The sequence below is a fragment of the Phodopus roborovskii genome, unplaced genomic scaffold (assembly GCF_943737965.1).
Source record: "Phodopus roborovskii unplaced genomic scaffold, PHOROB, whole genome shotgun sequence".
Lineage (NCBI taxonomy): Eukaryota > Metazoa > Chordata > Mammalia > Rodentia > Cricetidae > Phodopus > Phodopus roborovskii.
In genome coordinates, this window is record NW_026126511.1 from 47,950,751 (window position 1) to 47,976,205 (window position 25,455).

General features: G+C 36.8%; 1 protein-coding gene across 2 annotated transcripts in view; it reads left to right on the top strand.

Moving 5' to 3' along the window:
- The window catches only part of Fzd3 (frizzled class receptor 3), a 52,149-nt gene that overhangs the window by 4,478 nt on the left and 22,216 nt on the right, over positions 1 to 25,455 (top strand). Inside the window, exons 2-4 of one of the 2 annotated variants that reach the window (XM_051195506.1) lie at positions 4,889 to 5,413; positions 15,734 to 15,930; positions 19,910 to 20,927. In XM_051195506.1, the coding sequence (XP_051051463.1) occupies positions 5,225 to 5,413; positions 15,734 to 15,930; positions 19,910 to 20,927 (1,404 nt within the window). In that variant the 5' untranslated portion in view covers positions 4,889 to 5,224. Of the gene's footprint in view, positions 1 to 4,888; positions 5,414 to 15,733; positions 15,931 to 16,048; positions 16,138 to 19,909; positions 20,928 to 25,455 lie in introns of those variants that run through there. The other variant, XM_051195507.1, reaches the window with a different exon arrangement.

Here is a 25,455-nt window from a genome sequence, read left to right on the forward strand (position 1 = left end):
CTTAGAACAGGAGCTCAAACCAGAGCTTCATACATGCTAGTAAAGCACTTTACCAAGATGAGTCCCTAGGCCCAGCCTATATTGGTACCAAGCACTTAGAATTTTCCAGATATTTTATATTGCTCTGTGGAGAGGTGAAAGTGCCTCTTTCCTCACAGACAATGCATGAACTGTCATATCATTCGTTTTTTGCTTGGACCCTGGTGCCCAAAACGGCTTACTCCTTCTGTTAGGTCAATAGGCTCCTTATTCTGTTGCAATCCTACAGATTCCTGCCAAAGAAAGGATAATAATAAAGCAATGCTTCAGACAACTGTAAGCCATTTTTTTAATGGGTTGCTATGTTTTGTAAAGCTTAGAGCTTTTCCATGGACTAGCCTACCTTGAGAAAAGTGGCACATTCTCATGATTCTGATTAGAAACAGCTATTTCAGAGGCTATGGAGGTGGCTCAGTCGGTAAAGTGCTTGCCATATACGTTTGAGGCCTGATCCCTGGAACATCTGTGTAATCCCAGCTCCAGAGACAGACTGGCTGTCCAAACAGCTTAACTGAATCAGAGAGCCCTTGGTGAGAGACCTAGCTGTCTCAGCAAAAACATGTGGAAGCTTCTGAGAAAGATACTGGAAGTTGATCTCTAGCCATCACGTGCATGTTCGTGTACTTGTACACAGATAAAAGTAATTCATCGTTCGAGAGTGATGTGGAGTGTGTACAAGTGTGTACAAGGTGCTTTAGTACACATAACATTTTGATTGAGCTAACAGGTAAATTCAATTATTTTAGTGTTAAAAAATCAAGGTGTGTGTGTGTGTGTGTGTGTGTGTGTGTTAGCAGAGGATAATTCTGGGGATTGAGTTCCTGTCAACCAGGCCCAGTGGCAAGTGCTTTTACCTGATGAGCTATCTGGCCGACCTGAAAAATCCATTGGAATCATACTAAATTATCACTTCTTTGCTTTTCCTATTACTTGCAGTAATACAAGTAGTAGATCCGTTGGCTTGTTGCTTTAATTACCAGCCAATACACTGTTCAGATAGCATTTGTTCTTGTCTGCCAGTCAGCACACATTGATAGATTTGAGGAGTTACTTATTTACAAAATCAGGTCTTTCATGAAATTCCATAGAACACTTTTATTATTTGTAAATATGGTCTTAACCATGTAGCCCAGACTATTCTCCATTTAAATTCTTCTGCTGAGTTCTAGGATTATAGATGTGTACCACTACATCTAGATGAAGTAGCTGTGGGGTTTCTTTTTTTGTTTGTTTTGCATGTATGCTTTTCTGACAGAAGTGAGTTACATATACATACTGATTTTTAAAAAAATCTTTGTATTAAGTTGTATGTGGTGCTATAGGCTTTTAGTTCCAGTCCTTAGGAAGCACAGGTAGGTGGATTTCTGTGAGTTAGCTAGGGTTACATAGTGAGTTTGTGTGTGTGTGTGTGTGTGTGTGTGTGTGTGTGTGTGTGTGTGTGTGTTTATGTGTTTATGTTTTTAAATGTAAGAGTACTCATGTAGTGGTGCATGTGTGACAGTCAGGACAATTTTTGGTGCCAGGTTTTTCCTTCCATCTTGTTTCAGACAGTCATTTGCTTACCGCTGTATATGCCAGGCTAGCTGGCTGTCAGCCTTTCCGGGATTCTCCTGTATATGCCTCCCATCTTTCCTGTAGGCAGGCTGGGATTACAGATATGTACTATCATGTAGCTTTATGTGGGTTCTGGAAATTTGAACTCAGTTCTTCATACTTGGCAACACAAGCACTTTACATACTGGACCATTTCCCCAGTCATAATTGTTAAGCTTATTATTGGTTATGTCCTTAAGTCAGTAAATGCAATTCAGGGTCATCTTTTGGGAGGGAGGGGCAGTGTTGGGGATTGAACACAGGATGTTGTACATGACCACTGTGGTGTGCTCTAAGTCATGTTCGTCATTTTTAGTCTCTATATAATATTCCATCATGTGTTTATGCCACATTATTTAATAAAACCACTATTGGTAATTTTTTAGGTTATCTTCAGGTTTTTATTGTTATAAATTAACCTATACTAATATTTCAGTTGTATACAATATGCACTTCTATGCTTCTGTAATAAATTATGAATAGGTTTGCTGAATCAAATTATGTATGCAACTGAGGCTTTTGGTATAAATAGCCATTAAAATGACTTACTTATCTTTATTTTATGTGTATGGGTGTTTTGCCTATACATATGTATGTGTACCATGTGCCTGCAGTCCCTGCAGAACCCAGAACGGGGTGTTAAGTCCCCTGGAACTGGAGTTACAAATGGTTGTGATTCACTTGCAGGTGCTGGAAATTGAACTGAGGTCATCTGGAAGAACAAGTGCTTTTAACCACTGAGCCATCTCTCCAGCCCCATGTACCCAATGAGTCTGGGATGTTATGGTAGGGGTTCCACCCAAGCCCCTTCCTCCATCTCCTTCCAAACCCTGCTGCTTCTCAGAAAGCCTGCCAAATGATGACCCCTCTGCCAGAGATGTTCACTCCCACAGGATATTTAAACTGCCCCCCCAGAAACTAGACTTGTGGAAACTAGACTTGTGGTTCTTCCCGTCTCCCTTTCTTATCTTCTCTCTGAGGGGCTGGAAGGCCACTGGGAGCTCTGTATCCATTAAACATGGACTTTTCTAATTCAGTTTGATTTGGTCTGATTTGGATTGCTGCATCAGTGGAGAGGCTTATCTAGGTCTAGAAACTTTTCAGTAGCCATTGAAAAAAGTATCAACTAGTTTTAGTTTACATCCTTATCCAAAGTATTTCAAGATGTTGAAAATAATCTTTCCCTGTAATCCATGCCATACTTTGCTCTGTCATTGTTATTTTTGTACATATGATTGGCAAAAATCTTATGTTTGTCTTTTTCTATTTGCATTTTTTAAGTGAAGCTAAACATCATGTCATCTGTTTATTGGCCTTTTGTATTTCCTTTGTTCTTTGGAATGTTTTCTATTACTCTTTTTAAAAATATTTTTTATTTTATGTATATGAGTGATTATATATGTCTGTGCCATGTGTATGTCTGGTGCCTTCAGGAGAAGGCATTGCATCCCATGGGACTGGGGTTATGGATAGTTGTGAACTACCATGTGGGGGTTGGAGACCAAATCTGAGTCACTTTTCAGCCCTATTATTCTTTGTATCCATTTATTATTATTCTTTATATCCACATAATAATTTTATGTAGATTATTATATATAAACATGCTTTTTCTTTTAATTCTTCTGTTTTAGGATACCATTTCTCAAGACCTGACTTATAGGCTACTTGTAACTATGGGTAACCCTTAGGAGGTAATCTTTATCTCCTAAGTATGTCTCTCTTCAGGGGACTTCTGTAGCTCAGTGGATATGGTAATTTGGAATCATCCCCAGCCCTACTCAGGCTTGTCTGCACATCAGGCTGGGTGGTGATCATTTGTTGGTCATTTATTTTAGATTCCAGGGCAGTATATGTGGCCTTAAATTTTTGTGTTATCTAAAATGATGTAACATTGGCAAAACTGGCTGGTGATACTTTCAAAACCATCTTATTTTTAGTTCAGTATGGTTGATAGAGGTAGCCTTGTCAACTGCAATTCAGTGCCCAAAACATCTAATGCTTAACTCTACTTTTTTGCATACCTTACCCTATAATTTACTCATAGATTTCCAAGTTTGAGAAGTGATATTCAAATCATTTTGAGGAAAAAAATACAGGTTAAGTTGAAGATGGAGTTTCTGTTGTGCTTCTGTTCTCCCAGAGCTGTGCTCACCACCTCAACTCTGGTCTATGCCGCCAACAAGCAGCTTATAGCACACTGCCCATAAATTGTTTTTGTCTATAAGAGTAAAAGCTAAATCTGCCATGCAGCATGCTCTACAGCTTGGAGACACAGCTGGAATCCACCATGCTCTTTGTTCAAGCCCGGATGCCACAGCCTCTCTGCATCATGGCCTGCATGAGACTGTGAGACTAGGAAGCCCAGTGCAGTTGTTTCTGTGCATTCAGAACCCTTTTAAGCTTTTGTCAGGTTTTATGTGGAAATTCTTGCTTTACATTGGGAGTACCATTTGAAGACGGAGTTTCTGTTCTGCCTGGTCGTGTAGCCATTTAGTTCCAAATATGCACACAGAAGCTTATATTAATTATAAACTGTTTGGCCAGTGGCTCAGGCTTCTTATTGGCTAGCTCTCTCTTAATTATTTCTATTTATCTAAGTATCTCCACAGAGTCTTGGCTTACCAGAGAATGCCTGAGTGTCCTATCTTCCCAGTAGCTACATGGTGTCTACTTGTCAACTCTCTCCTTACTCTTCACAGCATTCTCCAAGTCTGGTAGGCCGCCTATACTTCCTGCCTGGCCACTGGCCAATGAACATTTATTCATCAACCAACAAGAGAAACATTCACAGCATAAGAAGGACATCTCCCTATCATCAAGTGACAGTGTTTTCAATGTTGACATAATAAGAGGTTTAATCTCTTCCCAGACCTTTCTCAGTTACTCTCTACCAAGTCAGTTAATATAAAAGTGTACTGCTAACAACCAAACACATATAATAATAATCTAGTTTACAACAACATAGTTTGGAGAAAAGGAAAAAGTACTCAAAATGGATTATTTACATCTTATGATGGAATTCTCCACCATGTGTTAGATATGCAACCTGGGGTATAAAATAAGCCTTTAAATGTTATTTAAGAACTATTTTTAGTGTGTGTGAATATATCATGTGATAAAATAGAAAAAAATATTACTTTCTGAATATCCCTGTATTTTCTCTATTAGATCAGTATGATGTCTCAACAAATATTTTAATGTCTAGTCTACAATATTTTGAGAAGTGATTAACTTTCCCATTTTCAATACTTTTCAGATATTTCAACAAGGAAGAAATCACTCTCCTCCTAAGATGGAATCTGTGATTTGGGAATGTGGTTGATCAACTTGATATGCTGGCCAGATGTGCCCTGTGTAGTAAAATGAAAAGAAGATACAAGATGATGTCATTTTCCAATATTGTGAAACCAAAAACAAATGCCTTTTGTGAGACCAGGTTAACAGACCTCTGACAGTACAAGGAGTTTCTAACTGTTTGAAGAACCTAACAGATACAGAAGGGGTGCTTTCAAGCTGAGACCTGCAGGCATACCCTGGTCTGAAACACATCTTGAGTAGATCTGATCATCAGTCTCCTTCAGATCCAGGGAGAATGGCTATGAGTTGGATTGTCTTTTATCTTTGGCTCTTGACTGTGTTTGTGGGGCATATAGGTGGGCACAGTTTATTTTCTTGTGAGCCTATTACCTTGAGGATGTGCCAAGATTTGCCTTATAATACTACCTTCATGCCTAATCTTCTGAACCATTATGACCAACAGACAGCAGCTTTAGCAATGGAGGTAAGACTTGAGCTACCATTTGACATTCCAGAAAATAACTTAGAGTGCCCTGATGGCTCACCCAATGTGTCTGATATAAGTAATAGGAAAATATTGCTGCTTTTAACTATATCTTATATATTTGAAAATTTTATATAGATTGGCTCATGATATAATAGGTTGAAGAATTTGTGTTTGGAGAAATTCTACTCTTGAATTTATTTTGAGACATGTTTTTACAAAGAAATCTGTAACACTGAAACATATGATCATACCTCTTCAGAGGTTACCTTACTCTTATTTAAGAAGTAAATAACTTTATATAGATAGTAGAATATAATAATATTATATGTAGTTTAATAGCTGTCTTAGTTAGGATTTTTATTCTGTGAACAGACACCATGACCATGGCAACTCTTATAAAGGGAAACATCTAATTGGGGCAGGCTTACAGTTTCAGAGGTTTAGTCCATTATCATTATGGTGAGAAGTATGTCAGGCATGTTATAATTTTCCAAATATTTGATGATGTTATAGAGATTGAACAAAACATTTTCTTCCTATGACTATGCAAGGTTTAACTAATAAAAAAAGATTTGTCTTAGACCATCAGACTAGGATATATGAAAGGAGGTATTGTCTGCCAGCAGTAGGTTGGCTCCTGGCATAATAGCTGTAGTAGTTTTGCTATGTGCTAAAGATTGAATTAGAAATACCCTCATATCTACTATTACTCTAAAGTTATAACTCCTTTGGAAGCAAGAAACACGTCATAAAGATGTTTGTACTTAGGGTCTGTGTTTGATTCTGTCATGCAGTAAAACTTTGGACAAATGGCCTAACATTCCTTCCTACATCTTGTTTAAGGCAACAATAATGGGGGAAAAAAAAAAACTGAAAAGAAGCCTACCTAGGCTTGTTAGAATTAAATGAGAGATTTATAAGTAACTGTACAATGCTTGATCTACAGATTTAATCCTATTTCAGATTCTGTTTCTCAGTTGTCTAGAGAGAGTCACTAGGAAGATGATGGACTTGGCCCCAGATGAACTTTTATCATTCCCCACATGTTCATGGGGCATTCAGAATGATAACATGGTAGGCATTCTCTGCCTTCTCAAAGATATGCCCATGTAATCCATATAGTTTGTCAGTGGGGTTGGTTGCCTCTTGGAATTTCTGACATTCTAGGAAGAGTCCGTAAGTGGGAAGTAGTTTCGAAGAGAAGGCTTCAGAGATTTGACTGAACCATGAGGAAGTCACTTGCTGCATGGCTGTCATAGCAGAACGGAGATGCCACTGACAGAGTCATCAGACACAGTTTGAGAGTGTGAATTTCATACTCATAGCCGTCTCTCAGCTCAGTAATTCTGTGTTTAAAAATAATTTTCTAGCAGCTTAAGACCCTGGCTTGATCCCCAGCACTAGAAAAAAATTATGTTTTAAACAGAATTACTGAGCTGAGAGAAGGCTGCTAGAAAAATGTATCAAACCAGTTCCTGTTTTGAGGAACTGCTGTCCTGCTTCCTGCAGTGGCTACACTGTTTCAGATTCAGCATAACACACAAGCGTTCCTAATTTCTCCTCTTGCTTATCAGTACTTACAGCCTCCCTTCTTCCTCTTAAAAATTTTTATAATAGCTATCCTACTCTAACAGATATGATGTCCTTGTTTTTTTTAGAGCTATATTGGGTTAGATAGCATTTCTTCACTCAGTGCTTACTGGTATTTGTGATTTTTCCTGTCTTTAGTTCTTATAAAAGGTGCCACACATATGTTTTCATACTTTTACTAATATATTTTTTAAAAGAAATGTTCAAATCGCAAAAAATGCTTTCATTGATACTTTTAAACTCTCAATAGACGTTGTACCATATTTTTTGTTTCCCCTAGCAATGCATTTGAAAGAACCTGTTTCTCAGCATTAGCAGTAGAATCTGCTCTTTGTTTCTGTATTAGATGGTCACAGACAGAATACCTGCAGAAATAATATAAGGGTGAAAAGATTTATTTTGGCTCACAGTTCAGGGTCTTGGCTTCATCTTGGGAGAAGGCGTAGCAGAATGGCTCAGTTCATCGCAGGTGTTTGTGGCCCTGCTGCTCACATTGCAGTGGACCCAAAAGCAGAGAGCATGCTGAAGCCAGCAGCAGGGTTTAACCCTGAAATGCACTTCCCAGTGGATCTATGTCCACCAGGTAGCCCCCACCTCCTACAGGTTCTACAGCTTTCTAAAGAACCACTCTTGCTGGAACCAAGTGTACGAAACAGGAATCTCTAGGGACATTCAGATACAAGCCATAGTTGTATTAAACCAATGAGGTAGCTAGAAATAGCATCTCATTGCTCTTTAGCACCTACTTTACAGACACAGAAATTGCATCATATGTGAAGGCAGTAAAATGAAGATTAATTACACTGTAATGAAGAGTTTGTAATGAAGAGGTAAGAGTAAGGAATTTGGAGGTACAAAAATTCAAGCCCAAGTTTTGCTACTTATAAACAGTGTAGTTGGGACAGTGTCTTACTGTACCATCATTAGAATAGAATTGGTTGTAAAAATCAAACAAAATATGAAAACTGCTTTTCTAAAATAGCAGTGCCCATCCTTGCCCAGAGGATCCCATTTGAAGCAAATAGACAGTTGTAAATGGTTCTACTCTAGACTAGTCTCAATGGTCTGCAGAAGCTTTTCATCACAGTTTCACAGAACTTCTACTTTCCTTGGCCTTATCCAGTCATTACAAATGCCACATTTGCTTGGAAGGCCTGACAATATCTGGCTTTATTCTCAAGGCCTGGCTTGGTCTGGTTTCCTTGTGGAATCTAGGATGACCAAAGATACTTAGCAATATGCTTTGTTTTACCCCTGTTCAGAGTGTATATTATTTTTTTTACAATGTTTGCTTTTTTTCCTCCTTACTCCACTCATTTGGAAAGTTGTCCTTAACCACCTTTGTATGCCTAGTACTTAACATATAACCTCATACACAGTAATTAATAAATGTTTGAATTAAACTGTAAATTCTTTAGCAATGGCAGTAATCATAATTATGCTCTGCTGCTATACCTAAACTCTTACTATCCTGGGGTTGAAAATAGTTTGGTAGAATAGTGATGCTGATTACAATTTCAAAGCTACCACTTGCCTATGAACACTAGTGTAATACTTCTTTTTCTTTTTTGGTTGTGTTCAAAGTGATTTAAAGTTTTTCACATTATATGCTTGTATTGCATAAATAATGTAATTAGCAAAAGAATGAAGCAACATAATTTTCCTTTCTCTAGGATCTTGTGTCTTAAGTCTACTATTGCTTGTCCAAATTCTGTTGTTCTTGATCTATTGTTAAGCTAAAACAAAAAATGCAGGAGGGTATGTGACTTAACCAAAACATGCCTGATGCTGTGCAGCCTAGTTTTATCTGAAAAGAGGGAACCTCAATTGAGAAAATGCCTCCATAAGATCAAGCTGTAGGCAAGCCTATAGAGCATTTTCTTAATTAGTGATTGATGGGGGAGGGCACAGCCCTTTGTGGTTGGTCCCACTCCTGGGATGTGGTCCTGGGTTCTGTAAGAAAGTTAAGTTAGCCATGGGGAACAGGCCAGTAAACTGCAGCCACACCTCTGTGGCCTCTGCCTCTGCTCCTGCCTCCAGGTTCCTGTCTTGTTTGGGTTCCTGTCCTGACTTCCATCAATGATGAACAGTGACATGAAAGTGTAAGCCAAATAAATTCTTTTCTCCCCAAGTTGCTTTGGTCATGGTGTTTCATTACAGCAATAGTAACCCTAACTAGAACAGAGACAAGTATAAGAGTCTTCTAAATTAAAAAACAAAAGAAATGCTTTTTCTTCCGGTCTCTTTGGCCTTGGCAGAAGAAGCAAGAGGTAAAAGGAATGTCATCCTCTGGAAAATGTCTCAATAAGATGCACGTGTGCCATTAATGTGACTCCAAGCCCTGCCATCTTCAGAGGTTGAACCTGTGGCAAATGTAGCCACACTGCCAAGCCATAGAGAAAGTGTAACTAGAGTGCCAAGGCCAAGCTAGGAAACACTACTGGGCCTGGACCGATAAGGCACCTAAAATGTCTATTAGATTCAGACATGAATTCTGTGAAGGCAACATTGAGCATTCAGTTCATCTTGAAGATTTCAGTCATAAATGTTCTGGTTTCAGAAACAAAAACAAGAAGCATTCTATTTATAGTTAGTGGAGAATTATTTGCAGTTATTTCTGATTTTAGGAGCAAAAATAACAGCTTCTGAAATTTTGAATGTTCCCAAGTGTAATAATACTTATCCTATGGATAGGCCTTTTAGTAAATAAAATTTCTTTTAAGTTCATGGGTTTTTGTTTTTGTTTGTTTGTTTTGTGAGCCAGGTAGCCTTGGCTGTCCTGGAACTCTCTATAGACCAGGCTGGCCTCCAACTCACAGAGATCCACCTGCCTCTGCCTCAGGAGTGCTAGGATTAAGGTGTGCACCACCACTGCCCAGCCAAATTCACGTTTTTAATCTCTAAAATACATTCATTGTCCACCATATTTATTTTCCTTATTACCTTCTGTTTAGACTAATATTTATAAGGAACTTTTTTTTCCTCTAAAGAAACAACAATGTAGTGAAATAACCTATTTTATTATCACATTGACCTATGTCCCCAGCCCTGATAGGTGTGGCTTTAGAAGCTAGTTTTGTGACTAGGATAAACCTAATAATTAAGCAACTTCTAAATTAAAACAACTATACATGCAGGCAGTAGAGAGTTATTTAAAGTTTTTCTGGTTTTAGGAACAAAAATAACAGGTTTTAGAAATTTTGGCTTTCTTATGATAAATTAAAGAAATCCCTTGTAATTCTTGCTTTAAATCAGAAGATTAAGTAGATTTTGACTTGTAAAGTATTTTTTTTAAAAGTATGTCGTAATCCAGAACAGTAGTGGAAATATTAAAAGTTTACTCACTAAAGAAGAGTCAACCTATGCACTGTTTTAGGAACTCCACTTTAACTTATGAAAGTGGATGGATTCCTGTGATAATGGTGACCCTAGCTGTTAGCTGTATAGACTACCATGGTACTTTTTTTTTTTTTTAATTATGGTTTGTAAAGAGTTGTTACTGAATTAAATGTGTTTTTTTAAAAACCTAAGAGATTTTTTGGTTTGGTTCCTTTTTCCAAGACAAAAGATAATTCTTAAAAGTTTTAGAGCTTGTATCACCAGAAACTATTGTCCAGTAAGGGAGATTTGGTATAGGGTTTTGTTTTGCTTTGTTTTGTTTTGTTTTGTTATTATTCTTTTATAATTCTACTTACATAAATTAATTTTTATAAGTTGTTTGGAATAACTTCTTATTCCAATTAGATCTAAAGTAACTATGAATAGCAGTTTTGAATTTTTAAGGCTGTTCCACATTGATTCACATTTAGTGAATTTAATCATGCTCTTCCCAAACCCATTATGGCATAGTTTCTATGGTTACTAGCTTCTTTGTACAGTGACAAAGATTGGAATTCTGATTCTCCTGAGTCAGATTTTGGCCTTTGACACTGCCCCCTTTTCACACCCTTGCTAAGCTTGGACTGTTGCTATGCCTGAAGGCTTGTCAGTTAGCTAGTTACTATGGTAACGAATGGAAATTTGAGAGAAGAAAGAATTGGAGTACAAAGGCTTGGTTGATTTGAATTTAAACAAAGAATGTAAGGCTCCATGTAGTGCACCTTTGTTGTAGAAATCAGAAATCTAGTTTTAGAAAGTTACTTTCCAGTTTGTAAACTTCCTATACTCTAGTCTTGATTTAGGAAATGAAAACATCACAGCTTAGAGAAACACTCAAGAGTCATTTAGAATTCAGTCAGCCATAGATTGTGAGCACTGTTCCCAATGTTATATATGTGTTTTCAATCTGTGTCTAGACCACATCATTTAATTTTTATTTTGCTGAGGTTAAAAATGTTAAGGTTAAGATCAAGGTGATTTGCTTGTTTTAAAAATGTTAGTACTTTGTTTATATAACAGCTTTATTGAATGTTTATATAACAGCTTTATTGAGTTGCACCATTTATTTAAAGTGTTTCCTTTGATGAGTTTTAATAATTCCTATGACATTATTATAATCATCAAAGTGTAGAACATTTCTGTCACATCAGTAGCCTTACAGCCCTTTATGGTTCACCCCTATACTTATGTTTCCAGCCATTGCAGATGTGTTCTGTATCCCTGTGGATTAATGGGCATTCTAATGTTTATAGACATGGGCTCATATAGCATCTACTTGTTTATAATTTATTTTTATTTTTAGTTATGTGTATATGTATATCTGATTGTGGGTTTATGCACGAGTACAGTGCCCATGGAAGCAAGAAGTGATCATCAGATCCCTTGGTGCTGGATTTAAAGGCAGTTGTGAGCCACCTGATGTGGGTGATAGAAACTGAAAGAGTTCAGTTTCCTTTGCGATAGTAAGTAGATTGTGCACACAGCATCTACTTTTTATATGTGGTTTCTTTCACTTAGCATCACAGTTTTGATGTTACCTACTTGGTTTGGCATTTTAAAAATATTCCAGTTGAGTTCTTCATTTGACAATTGAGAACAGGGAACCAAATCAGCCTTCTATAGACCCACAATACTTGAAATTTTTTCCTATCTTATTTACACATATTATTTATTAGTTATGTTCTGTATGTGAGGGGAAAACTAAAGCATAGAGGTTAAGTGAAACAAAGCCTCAGTGGCTTTTCTTAGTCTCAATGGGAGGTTCCATAACCCTCTTTTCTGTCCTGAATCTAAAACCAGAACCATGTGGCCTAAGCTGCCAAGGTCTGCTGCTTGCTGAGGCTGGAGCATGGTCCCCTTGTTCAATTACATCTTCACCAGCTTTATGTTTTTGATGGTTAACTTTACTGTGTAAGCTTGGCTGTTCCAGAATTTCTCTGTAGACCAGGCTGGCCTCAAACTCAGAGATCCACCAGCCTCTGCCTTCTGAGTACTGCATCAAAAGTATGCACCATCATGTTTGAACCTAAACTGTTATTTAATTCCTTTCCATAAACTGGAAGCTTAGCTGGGTGGAATCTTGCCCTAAGGTCACCACTTACTTTATTCCATTTCTTAATATTATCTCCTTGAACATAGGACTTAGCTCTATAACCCCTCTTGGTGCATCCCTTTCCTCCTCAAATTGTACATGTTGTATTTTCCTTGCTCAGATTGCTCCTTTCCATTATGAATCTTCATTAGAATCAACACTAGTAATCACATGACAGAGTCTATATTAGGGTATTTTGAGATTTCCTCTGCCAATGCAGTTAATCCAAAACTCTTCACTTTAGCCTCAGGCAGGCTTTTTGGACAAGAGCAAAAAGCAGCCTTAACATTCTTAACCAAAATATCACAAGAACAATCCTAGGCAGCTCACTAAAATTCTCCTCCGAAACGCCTTGATCCAATGGCCTCCATAGGGAGTTGCACTGTTAGGAGGTGTGGCTTTGTTGGAGTAGGTGTGGTCTTGTAGAAAGTTTGGGGTGGGCTTTAAGGTCTCCTTTGCAACTATGTTCAGTGTGACATACAGTTGCTTCTGCTGCCTTTGGATCAAGATGTAGAACTCTCAGCTCCTTCTCCAGGACCACCATGTCTGCCTGCACACCACCATGTGCTGCCATGATGATACTGACAAAACTGTAGCCAGCCCTAATTAAATGTTTTCCTTTATAGGAATTGATGTGGTCGTGGTGTCTCTTCACAGCAATAGAAACCCTAGCTAGCTAAGACTTGCACTCAGCACCACTGTCTTCCATGTTCCCACTAGTATGGCCCATTAAGTGCCACTTAAAGCATTCAGCTGCTTTTCTAATCCAAAGTCACGAAGTTCACAGTCCTGTGAAACAAAAGCATATTCAGGTCTATCATAGAAATACTGGTACTAGCTTAATGTCTTAGTGTCTTAGTTAGGGTTTCTCTTTTACCAGTTTTTATATACACTCATTTGTCTGTGTATAAGAGTGTGTGTGTACAGGCTTTGCCATTATTTTTTTTTATCATGTTTTACATTGTTTTATGTTTTACATTGAAATTGATGATAAATTTTAAGGTAATTTTTATGTAGGGCATGGCTAATTTTTGTCTTATGAATATTCATTAATTGAAGCACCATTTGTTTAAACACTATACTCTGTCTTAAGATTTAGAAAAATCTTGCTTTTGATTGCTAAAAGTCATAAGTTTATGAATATGTGGCATTTTGGTGGACTGAGGACCAAACCCATAGCCTCAGACATAAAAAGGATTTCATTAAACTTTAGAGATGATTTGTGGGAAAAGTCAGTCTTTGTATGAACTCTTAAGCCAATTTATTTATATTTCCATATATTTGTATCATCTTATTTTTTTCATCATTTTAATTTTCAGTTAGCAAATACTATTCTAATATGTTTGTCTTATATCCAATATTTTATTTATTATTTTTGTTTGTTTTTGAGAAAATGTCTTGAACTGACCTTGAACTTCTCATCTTCCTGCCTTAGTCTCCCAGGTGCTGCAATTCTAGGTGTCTATCACCACACCTGGCAGGGTGTTTTGTGTGATTGTTTTGTTTATCACCACACCTGGCATGGTTTTTTGTGATTGTTTTTATTTGAGGTCCTATCCCCCCCCCACTGTGTTTTCCTCTCCCATGGAGCCTTCTGTATTAATTCTTTTTTTCCATTTCTGTTACTTTGTTGTTGTCTATTCTTGTATTGCTTACCCAAAAAATTACAATTTTTTTGATTTACAATATTCTAGTAAAATAATTACTTCAGCTACTCCTGTTAATCTTCCTGACTCAACTTTTCTATTTTATTGTTATACATATTAATTTTAAATATGTTTTACATGCATTTTGTCAGCAAAGAGCTTTTGTTAATATATTTTCATACATTCATTCCTTTTGTTGTTCCTTTTTTTTTTTATTTTTACATTTTCATTTTTCTCAGTTCCTTAGCACAAGCATAGGCAGTTTGATTCTCAGCCTTTTGCCTTACCCCCACATTCAGCTAGTGCCTTCATGGGAACATGGCTACCCTCTCAGGCCACATGGCTGCACCCCTTGCTCTTTGAGCTCATGAATAGTTCTCCTGCAGCTTAAGTCGGTAATTTAAATTTCTCTTTTAACTGGGCACAGGCCTTTAATCCCAGCACTCAGAGGTAGGTAGATCTATGTGAGTTTGAGGTCAGCCTTGTTTACAGAGCTACACAGAGAAACCCTGCTTGAAAAACAAAAAGAAAAACAAACCAACAACAAAAACTTTATCTTTTAAGTTCTTCCTGGAAACTGTCATAGTTGGAAGTGATTGTTGATTGTTATGTATTAGTTATATATGCTTTACAGTTAGTTTCTTTGGCATTGATTTAACTGACTCTTAGTTTTCTGATTATACTATCTTTAGGAATAATTATTCTTACTCAACAGATAAGCCAGTGGTGAGAGTATAGCTAGTTCTCAATCAGCTGTAGCTCAGATTATTTTACAAACAACTGGAAAAATATTCAATGGTCAAAAATCCAGGTATACTTTTGGGGATATTTAATCTGTTCTTCTGGTTACAGGTATCTTAGCCTAGTTTTATGTTTGGGACCACAAGTTTGCTTTTTATTAACTTAGTATCAAATTATAGCATTAGCTATATTTACAACATTTGATTTCAGTTTAAAAAATTGTGTGGATGTTTGGATTTTTTTATGTTTAAAAAAAAAAAAAAGAATTGATCAGCAAAAGGTGATAGAGCTTTTCTCAAATGGAACACACTTTACTGTGTGCAACTATAGAGAGGTCTTTCCCATTTCCATCCTTTACAGTGTACCTACCTGTCTTCTCCCTTCTACCTTTTCCAGAACCCCTTGCTGCTGCTAATTTGCTTTTTTTTTTTTTTTGATAGGTATTAATTGAAGAAAATGTAGAAATTGAAATACGTAAAAGGAAATTAAAAGCCTTACAGTCCCACTGCCAAATAATAATAATAATAATCATCCTTGAGCTTTAGTGTATGCCTTGTATAGTTTTTTCTTTCTCCTATATTAAGTGGATTGTTTTATTAGTAATTCCCAGCCTGCTTCTTCATTAATATTACCTGTAACACTTAAATATGTACAAGGATTTGTCAATTTTATCATAATCATCGGATTTAACCAAATTAAACTCTTGAGAAGTAGCTTGGGGAACATTTTAATTCTTAAAAAAAAAATCTTAGAAATATTAGGTTTTTTTTTAAATTTTAAAAGATTAATAAAAAAAGAAATGGGTTATTAACAAGCACTTGAATTATCTAAAGCTCTTTCTCTAATTATTCAATTTTAACTTTTTCCTAGCCATTCCACCCTATGGTGAATCTGGACTGTTCTCGGGATTTTCGGCCATTTCTTTGTGCGCTCTATGCCCCTATTTGTATGGAATATGGACGTGTCACACTTCCCTGTCGTAGGCTGTGTCAGCGTGCCTATAGCGAGTGTTCAAAGCTCATGGAGATGTTTGGTGTTCCTTGGCCTGAAGATATGGAATGTAGTAGGTATGGGTCATTTTTTATGCTGAAGTGTATCTTCTCTTTCATCTATTTTAAAGAGCAGGGCTTTTTTTTTTATGTATAGATAATGTTGAGCACTGTTTCATTGTTTTATTTTTTGTAGGAATTGGGAAGAAGTAAATGAAAATAATAGGAAGAAGACATTTCTATGAAGAAATTTAAAAGAATTAAGAATCATAAACAGGACATTTGGTTGATTTTTTTTTTTTTTTTCTGCCTTTAAAACACTTTTCTGTTTCTAGAAGTGATGCCATTCATGAAAAATTATGACCTGGGTGGTGGTGGTTCATGCCTTTATCCCAGCTCTTGGAAGACAGAGGCAGGTGAATCTCTGTGATTTCAAGGCAAGCCTGGTCTACAGAATGAGTTCTAGGACAGCCAGAACTACAGAGAGAAATTCTGCCTCAAAAAAAAAAAAAAAAAAAAAAAAAAAAAAAAGGAAAGAAAGAAAAGAAAATAATTACTCATGACTATCATTTTAGCAGCTTCAATGCCTTTGATATAGGTAGGATGTGCTGATATCTAATATCTAAGATTGATGGGTCAATTTTTCCCCCTATCACATATTAGTACCCAGTTGAGAAAATGTTGGTGCTTTTCAAATCTCATGTAACACATAGACTGTGAGCTATTACAGAAGATTTAAAGATTTGCTTAGCAGACATTTCTGTAGCTTTGTATGAGTCAGTACTATTAATAGTAATAAATCTGTATTATCATATACTGTATAGTATGTTATTTAACATGTATTTTTATTTTCTGGAATATCTCAGAAATACAGACTAATAAGGGAATAGTTATGTACTCATAATGATCTGCCTTTTTCCTGTCTTCAACATTTTGTAATGTTTGTTTTCAGATCTTCTTTTTAAAAAATAAAATACTGTAGCTACAAGCTGAGCTTGGTGGCATATGCTTATTTATAATCCCAGCATTTGGGAAGCAGAGGCAGGATTGTGTGTTTGAGGCCAGCCTAGGCTACATACTGAGACCCTGTCTGGAATGAGGTAGGGTGGGGTAGAGAGGCTCTATAGTACAGCTGAATATTTTGTTGGTTGTTGTTTTGCTTGAATATCCTTCTATTCTCCCCAAGGTTTGATAAATCTGGTAAATTAACTATTAATTATGTTCATGCTTGGTTTTATCGTGTGTGTGTGTGTGTGTGTGTGTGTGTGTGTGTGTGTGTATGTGTGTAATAAAATGTTTTCCCTTATCTATGCTTGTGTATGTGTGTTTGGTTCTTTTTCTTTTAATTCCTGATTAAGAGTTAATTGTCTTAAAATCCTCTATTTTAGCTGTCTTCTATTGATAATTGTTTAGATTACTCCATAGTTTACCTTGGAAACTACTTCTCCTTTAAAGTCCTTTTGACTGTGATCTGGCAGTAGCTGGTAGAGGAATATACCAATCCCCACATGACAGAAGAGCTAGAAAGCAAAAAGGCAATCTCTTCTTGAAGCCTAATCTATGAGAGCTTTGCCTTCATAAGTAATACTACCACAGTGAGGACTGTTTCAACACCTGAGATGTGTTGGACATGTGTTACCAACATCCTTGGTTCCTTCCCCAGCCTCTTTATTTTTTTCATCATTTAGTATAAACTTTGTTACCTGTCACTTGGAATAATACTTTTGTTGATAATTTCACTTCATTCTTTCTTTTGTACTTGTTCAGATCTCCAAATGGACTGCTCTAACCCACTTCTTAAAATTCATTATGCTGTGTATTCAATTGTCAAACCATAGCTCTTCTATCTGTTATTTGTAGCTACTTGTCCTGGTAAAGAGACTTTCTCTTGTTCCCATTAGCACCTTTGCTGATAGAATTTTAGATTCATAAGAACAGGGACTTTGTTCTATTCACTGCTTGTCTCCAGCATCTAGAAGAGTATGGCATGCTGAAGACACTTAATATTTGTTGAACTTATGCCTGGTAAATAAATATATCATGTAACTCAGCCTAAGTCATCTAAGAGGTAGCAGAGAGTAATTCAAGCTGAGCAAAAATACATGCAGAAAGATCAGTTGGAACATGGTTAATACATTTTAAATATAAATTAAAAATAGAACCTGATGAGGTAGTTAGAGGACAGCAGTGGAGTTCATAATAATTGGATATAGGATTGAGTTCTTGAAAAGCTAAACAAAGCTAACTTTCACAGAACTAAGAAAACAAAAGAAATTATAGACATGTTGAAATTGAGATATTTGAGACAAATTTAAGAGTTAAGATCACCTTTATTTCCCTCACCTTCAGCCTTCCCTCCTTTCCTCGTGTGTTTAGAACATCATATCTGAGCTGTGGTACTCTTCTGTGTCAGATCATGTAGTCTTGATTCCTTCTTGGATCCTCTTCCTGTGTGTCCCTTGTGTTATGGTTCTTTACAGACTTCAGTTCTTGCTTTCTTTCATACTTCTCTGAAGTCTCACAAAGCAAATCTCAGCAAAATAGGAAAATTGAAATTACTCTTAAGTTCTGTCTGATTACAGTGGATTAAAGCTAGAAATCAGCACCTGAAGAGTCTATAAAATATTCGGACACACTATAGAATGATGAATGGGTCATTGAAGAAATGAAGAAGGAATTTTTTTATTTGTTTTTTTTTGAGACAGGGTTTCTCTTTGTAGCCCTGGCTGTTCTGGAACATGCTTTGTAGATCAGGTTGGTCTTGAACTTACAGAGACCCACCTGCTTCTGCCTCCCAGGTGCTGGAATTAAAAGTGTGTCACCACCCAGCAAGAAGGAAACTTTTTAAATGCCTGGAGTCAAATGAAAATGAAAACACAACACACCAAAGTCTATGGGATGCAATGAAAGCAGTCTTAAGAGGGACATTTATAGCTTTCAGAAATATGATTTGTGGTGATAGGTATATAGAATTTTCTTATTTAGTTTTTTGAGACAGGTTTTCTCTGTGTACCTTTGGAGCCTGTCCTGGAACTAGCTTTTGCAGACCAGGCTGGTCTCAAACTCACAGAGATCCACCTGCCTCTGTCTCTCAAGTGCTGGGATTAAAGGCGTGCACCACCACTGCCTGGCTAGAATATTCTTTTTAAAATGTCTTTAATTTTATGCACTGAGTTATAGGGTACAGAGCACTGGAGAGAAGTTGTCAGAATGGTGGGGAAAATTAAGTGGCATTAAAGACCTTAGATGCCCTTTAGTTACCCAGTAACAAAAGCAGAGACCGGGCTAGGGGCATCTAGAGTGCTTGCTCAGCATTCATAAAAGCCTTAGGATCTAAACCCAGCATTGCCTCCCCCAAAGCTAGAGAGTGCACATGAGATCTAAAACTCATTGGTGAGATTGTTTATTACTGATCTAGCTCATAGCACCTTGGACCATGCATTTAAGGAAGATTTTTAAATCTTAAGTTTGAACTCTTATACAACTGCACATATACATGCACACATATTTCACATTTGGAAACCATAAAGACTATACTAAATAAATAGTCCACATATATGTTGTTTATTTTTGATGGCTGGCTTGACTGTTTTAATGGAGTGCTGATTTTGAAGGTAAAACAAATTTAATTGTAAAACTGTCATTTAAAATCTTCTTGAAGCCTCCCCAGAGCGTGCCATTTTCTTTCATCTTGGTATTTTTTTTTTTTGAAGATTTTTAAAAAATATAATTTATTTTATAAATATAATTTATTTTGATTTTATGTTCATGGGTGTTTTGCATTCATGTATGGTCTGTGTGATGGTGTTGGAAACCCTGGACCTGGAGTTACAGACAGTTGTGAGCTGCCATGTAGGTGCTGGAAATTGAACCCATATCCTCTGGAAGAGCAGCCAGTGTTCTTAACCACTGAGCCATCTCTCCAGCTTCATTTTCTTTATTTTTATTTATGCCAAGTGATGGGAATAGATTACAGGTGCTAAAGTTAGAATTTGAAATTGCTAAGTGACAGCAGATTTACCCAGAAGTAAATATGGTTATCATCTTTACTTTTTAGGTTTCCGGATTGTGATGAGCCGTATCCCCGACTTGTGGATTTGAATTTAGTTGGAGATCCAACTGAAGGCGCCCCAGTTGCAGTACAGAGGGATTATGGTTTTTGGTGTCCCCGAGAGTTGAAAATTGATCCTGATCTTGGCTATTCCTTTCTGCACGTTCGAGATTGTTCACCACCATGTCCCAATATGTACTTTAGGAGAGAAGAACTGTCATTTGCTCGCTATTTCATAGGACTAATTTCAATCATTTGCCTCTCTGCCACATTGTTTACTTTTTTAACCTTTTTGATTGACGTCACAAGATTCCGTTACCCTGAAAGGCCTATCATATTTTATGCAGTCTGCTACATGATGGTATCATTGATTTTCTTCATTGGCTTTTTGCTTGAGGATCGAGTAGCCTGCAATGCATCTAGCCCTGCACAATATAAGGCTTCCACAGTGACACAAGGATCTCACAATAAAGCCTGTACCATGCTTTTTATGGTACTCTATTTTTTCACTATGGCTGGCAGTGTATGGTGGGTAATTCTTACCATCACATGGTTTTTAGCAGCTGTGCCAAAGTGGGGTAGTGAAGCTATTGAGAAGAAAGCATTGCTGTTTCATGCCAGTGCCTGGGGCATCCCTGGCACTCTAACTATCATCCTTTTAGCGATGAATAAAATTGAAGGTGACAATATTAGTGGCGTGTGTTTTGTCGGCCTCTACGATGTTGATGCGTTAAGGTATTTCGTTCTCGCTCCCCTCTGCCTGTACGTGGTAGTTGGGGTTTCTCTCCTCTTAGCCGGCATTATATCCCTAAACAGAGTTCGGATTGAGATCCCATTAGAAAAGGAAAACCAAGATAAGTTAGTGAAGTTCATGATCCGGATTGGTGTTTTCAGCATTCTTTACCTTGTACCACTCTTGGTTGTAATTGGATGTTACTTTTATGAGCAAGCTTACCGTGGCATCTGGGAAACAACATGGATACAGGAACGCTGCAGAGAATATCATATTCCGTGTCCATACCAGGTAAGGGAACCCTTGTTATAATTCTCAGAATGTGTGATAGTATAAAAAGTAATCTTATGTCTTGTTTTCTAATTCTTCATGAACCTTAAACATGTACATTAAAGTTTTAAAGCAAAGATAATGGATAAGCATGTATTGTAGTAAGTATATACTAGACATATTTGTTTAGATTTTCATTTTATTTGTTTTTTTTGGTTTGGTTTGGTTTGGCTTTTTTGTTTGTTTGTTTTTTGAGACAGGGTTTCTTTGTGTAACTTTGTAGACCAGGCTGGCCTTGAACTCACAGAGATCTGCCTGCCTCTGCCTCCTGAGTGCTGGGATTAAAGGCTGTGCGATCACCACTCAACTAGATTTTCATTTTAAAAGATGATTTAGCTTTCCATATTATGAGCTTAAAGAAATTTATTAACATTACCACAAAATGTTTGATTCTTTCAAAGTCAAGTTTTATAGGAGAGAAAACTGTTCCAATTCTGAGGAAAGGGTCCTGTCTTCTGTGGAAATTTCACTGGTGGTCAGATTAGTAATTATTTGAACAGTTTTGTAGAAATAGCAGAATTCAGTTACATAAACTCTTGGCATTACTTTTTCTTATTTGCACACAGAACATTTTGTGATGTAACTTTGAGTTTGAAAAGCCATAGAATCAGAATTTTAGATCTAGAAAGAAGTTTAAAGATCATTTATTTTGATCCTGTCCATAAATTTTCATACATCTGTTTTGTTTGACTAGTTGAACTACTGGGTGACTTGCCCATGTTTAGTATGTGACCATTTAGTCTTAGGAGAGTAACTGAGAACAGGTCAGAGGACCTCATCCTCTAAATGGTAGTCTTCTTCCTTTTAAAAGTTTTTTTCTTTTTTAATTTTTTAAGGTTTATTTAATTTTATGTGTATTTGCCAGCATATATGATCATACACCACAGGTGTGCCTGGTGCCACTGTAATTCAGAAAAGGGTATCAGATCTTCTAAGTGCACAAGTCACCTTATAGCTCCCCAACATGTCTCAGGCCTTTAAACACTATTGAAGGGTTTACATCTCAGACTAAAGCACTTCTGTTCATGTATCTTTTTTTCCTACTAGATAGTGAACTCTTCAAGAGCAAGAACATTTTCTCTTTTATTGAAAATAGATCCTATTTTTGTAAATATATCTCTTCCTAGTTCCTCCTCACCTCCCCTTTCCTCTGGATCTACTCTCTTTTTGCTCATTGGCAAAGAATAGGCTTTTAAAAGATAATAGTCAAACATGACAAAATAAAATATAATAAGATTAAGCAAAAACTATCAAATCAAAGTTGGGCATGGAAATCTAACAGGAGGAAGAGTCCCAAGAGCAGGCTCAAGAGTCGGAAACCCACTCATTCTTACACTGAGAAGCCCCATAAAATACTAATAGCTAATAGCTATAATATATATGCAGAGGACCTAATGCGACCCTGTGTTTTCTGCTCAGTCTCTCTGTGCTCATATGTACTTTGCTTAGTTGCTTCAGAGGGCCTCTTTCTCATGCTGTTCCCCATTCCCTCTGGCTCTTGCTGATATCCAGTTAGACCAGCACCATTTGTTGAAGTTGCTGTCTTTTTTCCAATACCAAAAATCAGGTATGATTGGGTGTATGGATTTATGTCTGAGTCTTCTGTTTGATTCCATTTATCAGTGTGTGTGTTTTATGCCAGTGCGATGTGGTTTTTATTATTCTAGCTCTATAGTACAACTTGAAATTGGGAGTTGTGGGGCCTCCAGCAATTATTTTAGTGTTCAGGATTGTTTTAGGTGTCCTGGGTTTTTGTTTTTCCATATAAAGAATTGTGTTGGATGAAGATTGCATTGAATCTGAAGATTGCTTTTGGTAATGGTCATTTTTACTATATTAATCCTACCAATCCATGAAATTGGGAGATCTTTCCATCTTCTGATATCTTCTTTAATTTCTTTCTTCAACAAGTTGAAGGTTTTATCATGCAAGTTCCACTTTCTTAGAGTTACCCCGAGATATTTTTATTGTATTTGAGGCTATTGTGAAAGATATTGTTTCTCAGTCCATTTGTCATTTGTATATAGGAAGGCTACTGGTTTTTTTTGTTTTTTTTTTTTTTTTTTTGTTAAACTTGAATCTAAGCCACTTTGCTGAAAGTTCCCTGGTGAAATTATTAGGGTTACTTTCTATACTATCATATCATCTGCAAATAACAATACTTTGACTTCTCCCTTCTCAATTTGTATTTCCTTGATTTCCTTCAGTTGTCTTATTGCTCTAGCTAAGACTTCAAGTACTCTATTTGATAGGTAAGGAGAAAGTGGACATCCTTGTCTTGTTACTGATTTTAGTGGAATTGCTTTGAGTTTCTCCCCATTTAAGCTGCTGATGTCTATAAACTTGCTATAAATTGTCCTTATTAAATTTAAGTATGCCTTGTATCCCTAGTCTCTCCAGGACTTTTATCATGAAGGCATGAAGGCATGTTGGATTTTGTCAAAGGCCTTTCATTTATCTAACAAGATCTGTCAAGTCTATAAACACTGTTAAGCACTTCTTGTATTCATGTATCTTTTCTTCCTATTAGACAGTGAACTCTTTGAGAGAAAAAACTTTTTAAAAAATGTTTGAATGCATATTCTGTAGGTTAGTAGATGATAGGTTAGTAAAAAGATGGAGAAAAAAAAAGGACAACTTAGAGAAATAGTAGATAAGGTTAGCACATAGTCACTGATCAGAATCGATGGTAACAATGACCGTTTACTGCTTTCTTCTGGTTTGATATTTTAAAAGACGTCCTCATAGCCAAACATTGCTTATGCATCATAAAACAACATATAATTGAATACTACGTAACATATAGGGAAACAATTGATGTGAGTCAGCCATGTCTTTTACTTACTTTCAGGTCTGAAAATTGTTTAGGAGTTTTTAGTAAGCAAATCTGGTAAGGAATTCAATAGAAGATCAATTTTCCCCTCAACTTATAAATTATGGGTTTTAAAAAGAGTAGCTAATATTTCTTACAAATATAAAAAGCATTATTTGTACCAACTATACCACAAAGCAAACAAGAAACTGTCATTCTCATCATCTACTATGAGCACTGACTGTGTCTTAACATCATATTCATGTCCCTAACACTGGCGCTACCATTTATTTAAAATAACCTTTCTTCTTCGTCCATATACTCAACACTTTTTGTAATGTCACTTCTTGGTCTCTATAGGTTTGTTTTGTTTTTACCAAAATTTGTAGTTGTTGCATTGTAGTAAAAAGAACCTTCAATTCAAGTGGCTATTTTACTTCATGTTCAGACTTTCTTTTTTCCCTTTTGTAAGTATCATGCATGAAAGCTTTTTTTTTACCAGCCTTTGAAGTTCTACCCCAGTTCTTTAGAGTTTACACTATCCACCTTGTGGCTTCTCCCCTGTGTTGAGTCTATTTGTTATCTTTGTTCACTGCTCTAATAGGTTGCTGTTTGTTGCTGATTTTCAGTTATTTGCATCACAAGTATGGTCTCTGGCTTACCCTTTGTGATTTGGGGTTTTTGTTTGTATTTTTTGTTTGGTTTGGCTTTTAGTTCAGCTTTTTTGGTTTTTCAAGGTAGGGTTAGGGTTTCTCTGTGTAGCCCTGGCTGTCCTGGAACTCACTTTGTAAACCAAGCTAGCCTTGAACTCACAGAGATCCACCTGACTCTGCCTCCTGAGTCCTGGGATTAAAGGTGTGTGCCACCATTACCCTGTTTACAAATGTCTTTTTTGAGCTCTTGACTAGCCTTTCTACCAGAAGGGTAGTTTGAATGTAATTGTCCTCCATAAGCTCATAGGAAATAGCACTATTTAGGAGGTGTGGTTTTATTGGAGTTGGTATGGCCTTGTTGGTGGAAGTGTGTCACTGTGGAGGCAGGCTTTGATGTCTTCTATGCGTAAGATACCACCCAGTGTCTCAGTTCATTTCCTGTTGCCAGTACAAGAATAAAGAACTCTCAGCTGCCTCTCCAGCACCATGTGTGCCTGCATGATGCCATGTCCCACCATGACAATAATGGACTGAACCTCTAACTGTAAGCCACCCAGTTAAATGTTTTCCTTTGTAAGAGTTGCTGTGGTGATGGTGTTTCTTCGTAGCAATAGAAACCCTAAGACACATATTCATATTAGCTAAAAGATCATCAACAAAAGTAACCTGTACAAACTACATTTCAGTGATTACAAGGTTGGCCACCTGTGTGTGTAAAAGTACCTATCACGATATTCACCCTTTCACTTTTTTATTTAAGACAGTATTTTATGTAGGCCAAGTTTGCCTTGAACTCACTATGTAGCCAAGAATGACCCAGTTTATAAAGTGCTACTGGAACTCGGGGCTTTGTACTTGCTAGAGGATTGAAGGGGAAAGAGAAGCTCTACCAATCGAGCTCTACTCCCAGTCCCACTTAAGCATCTTGTTCCAAGTACTTTCACAATTAGCAACCCTCCCTAGCATTTTTCTTTTTTTTTTTTCTGGAAATTTTTTCATTTTCTCAAACTGAGGCTAAACGTTT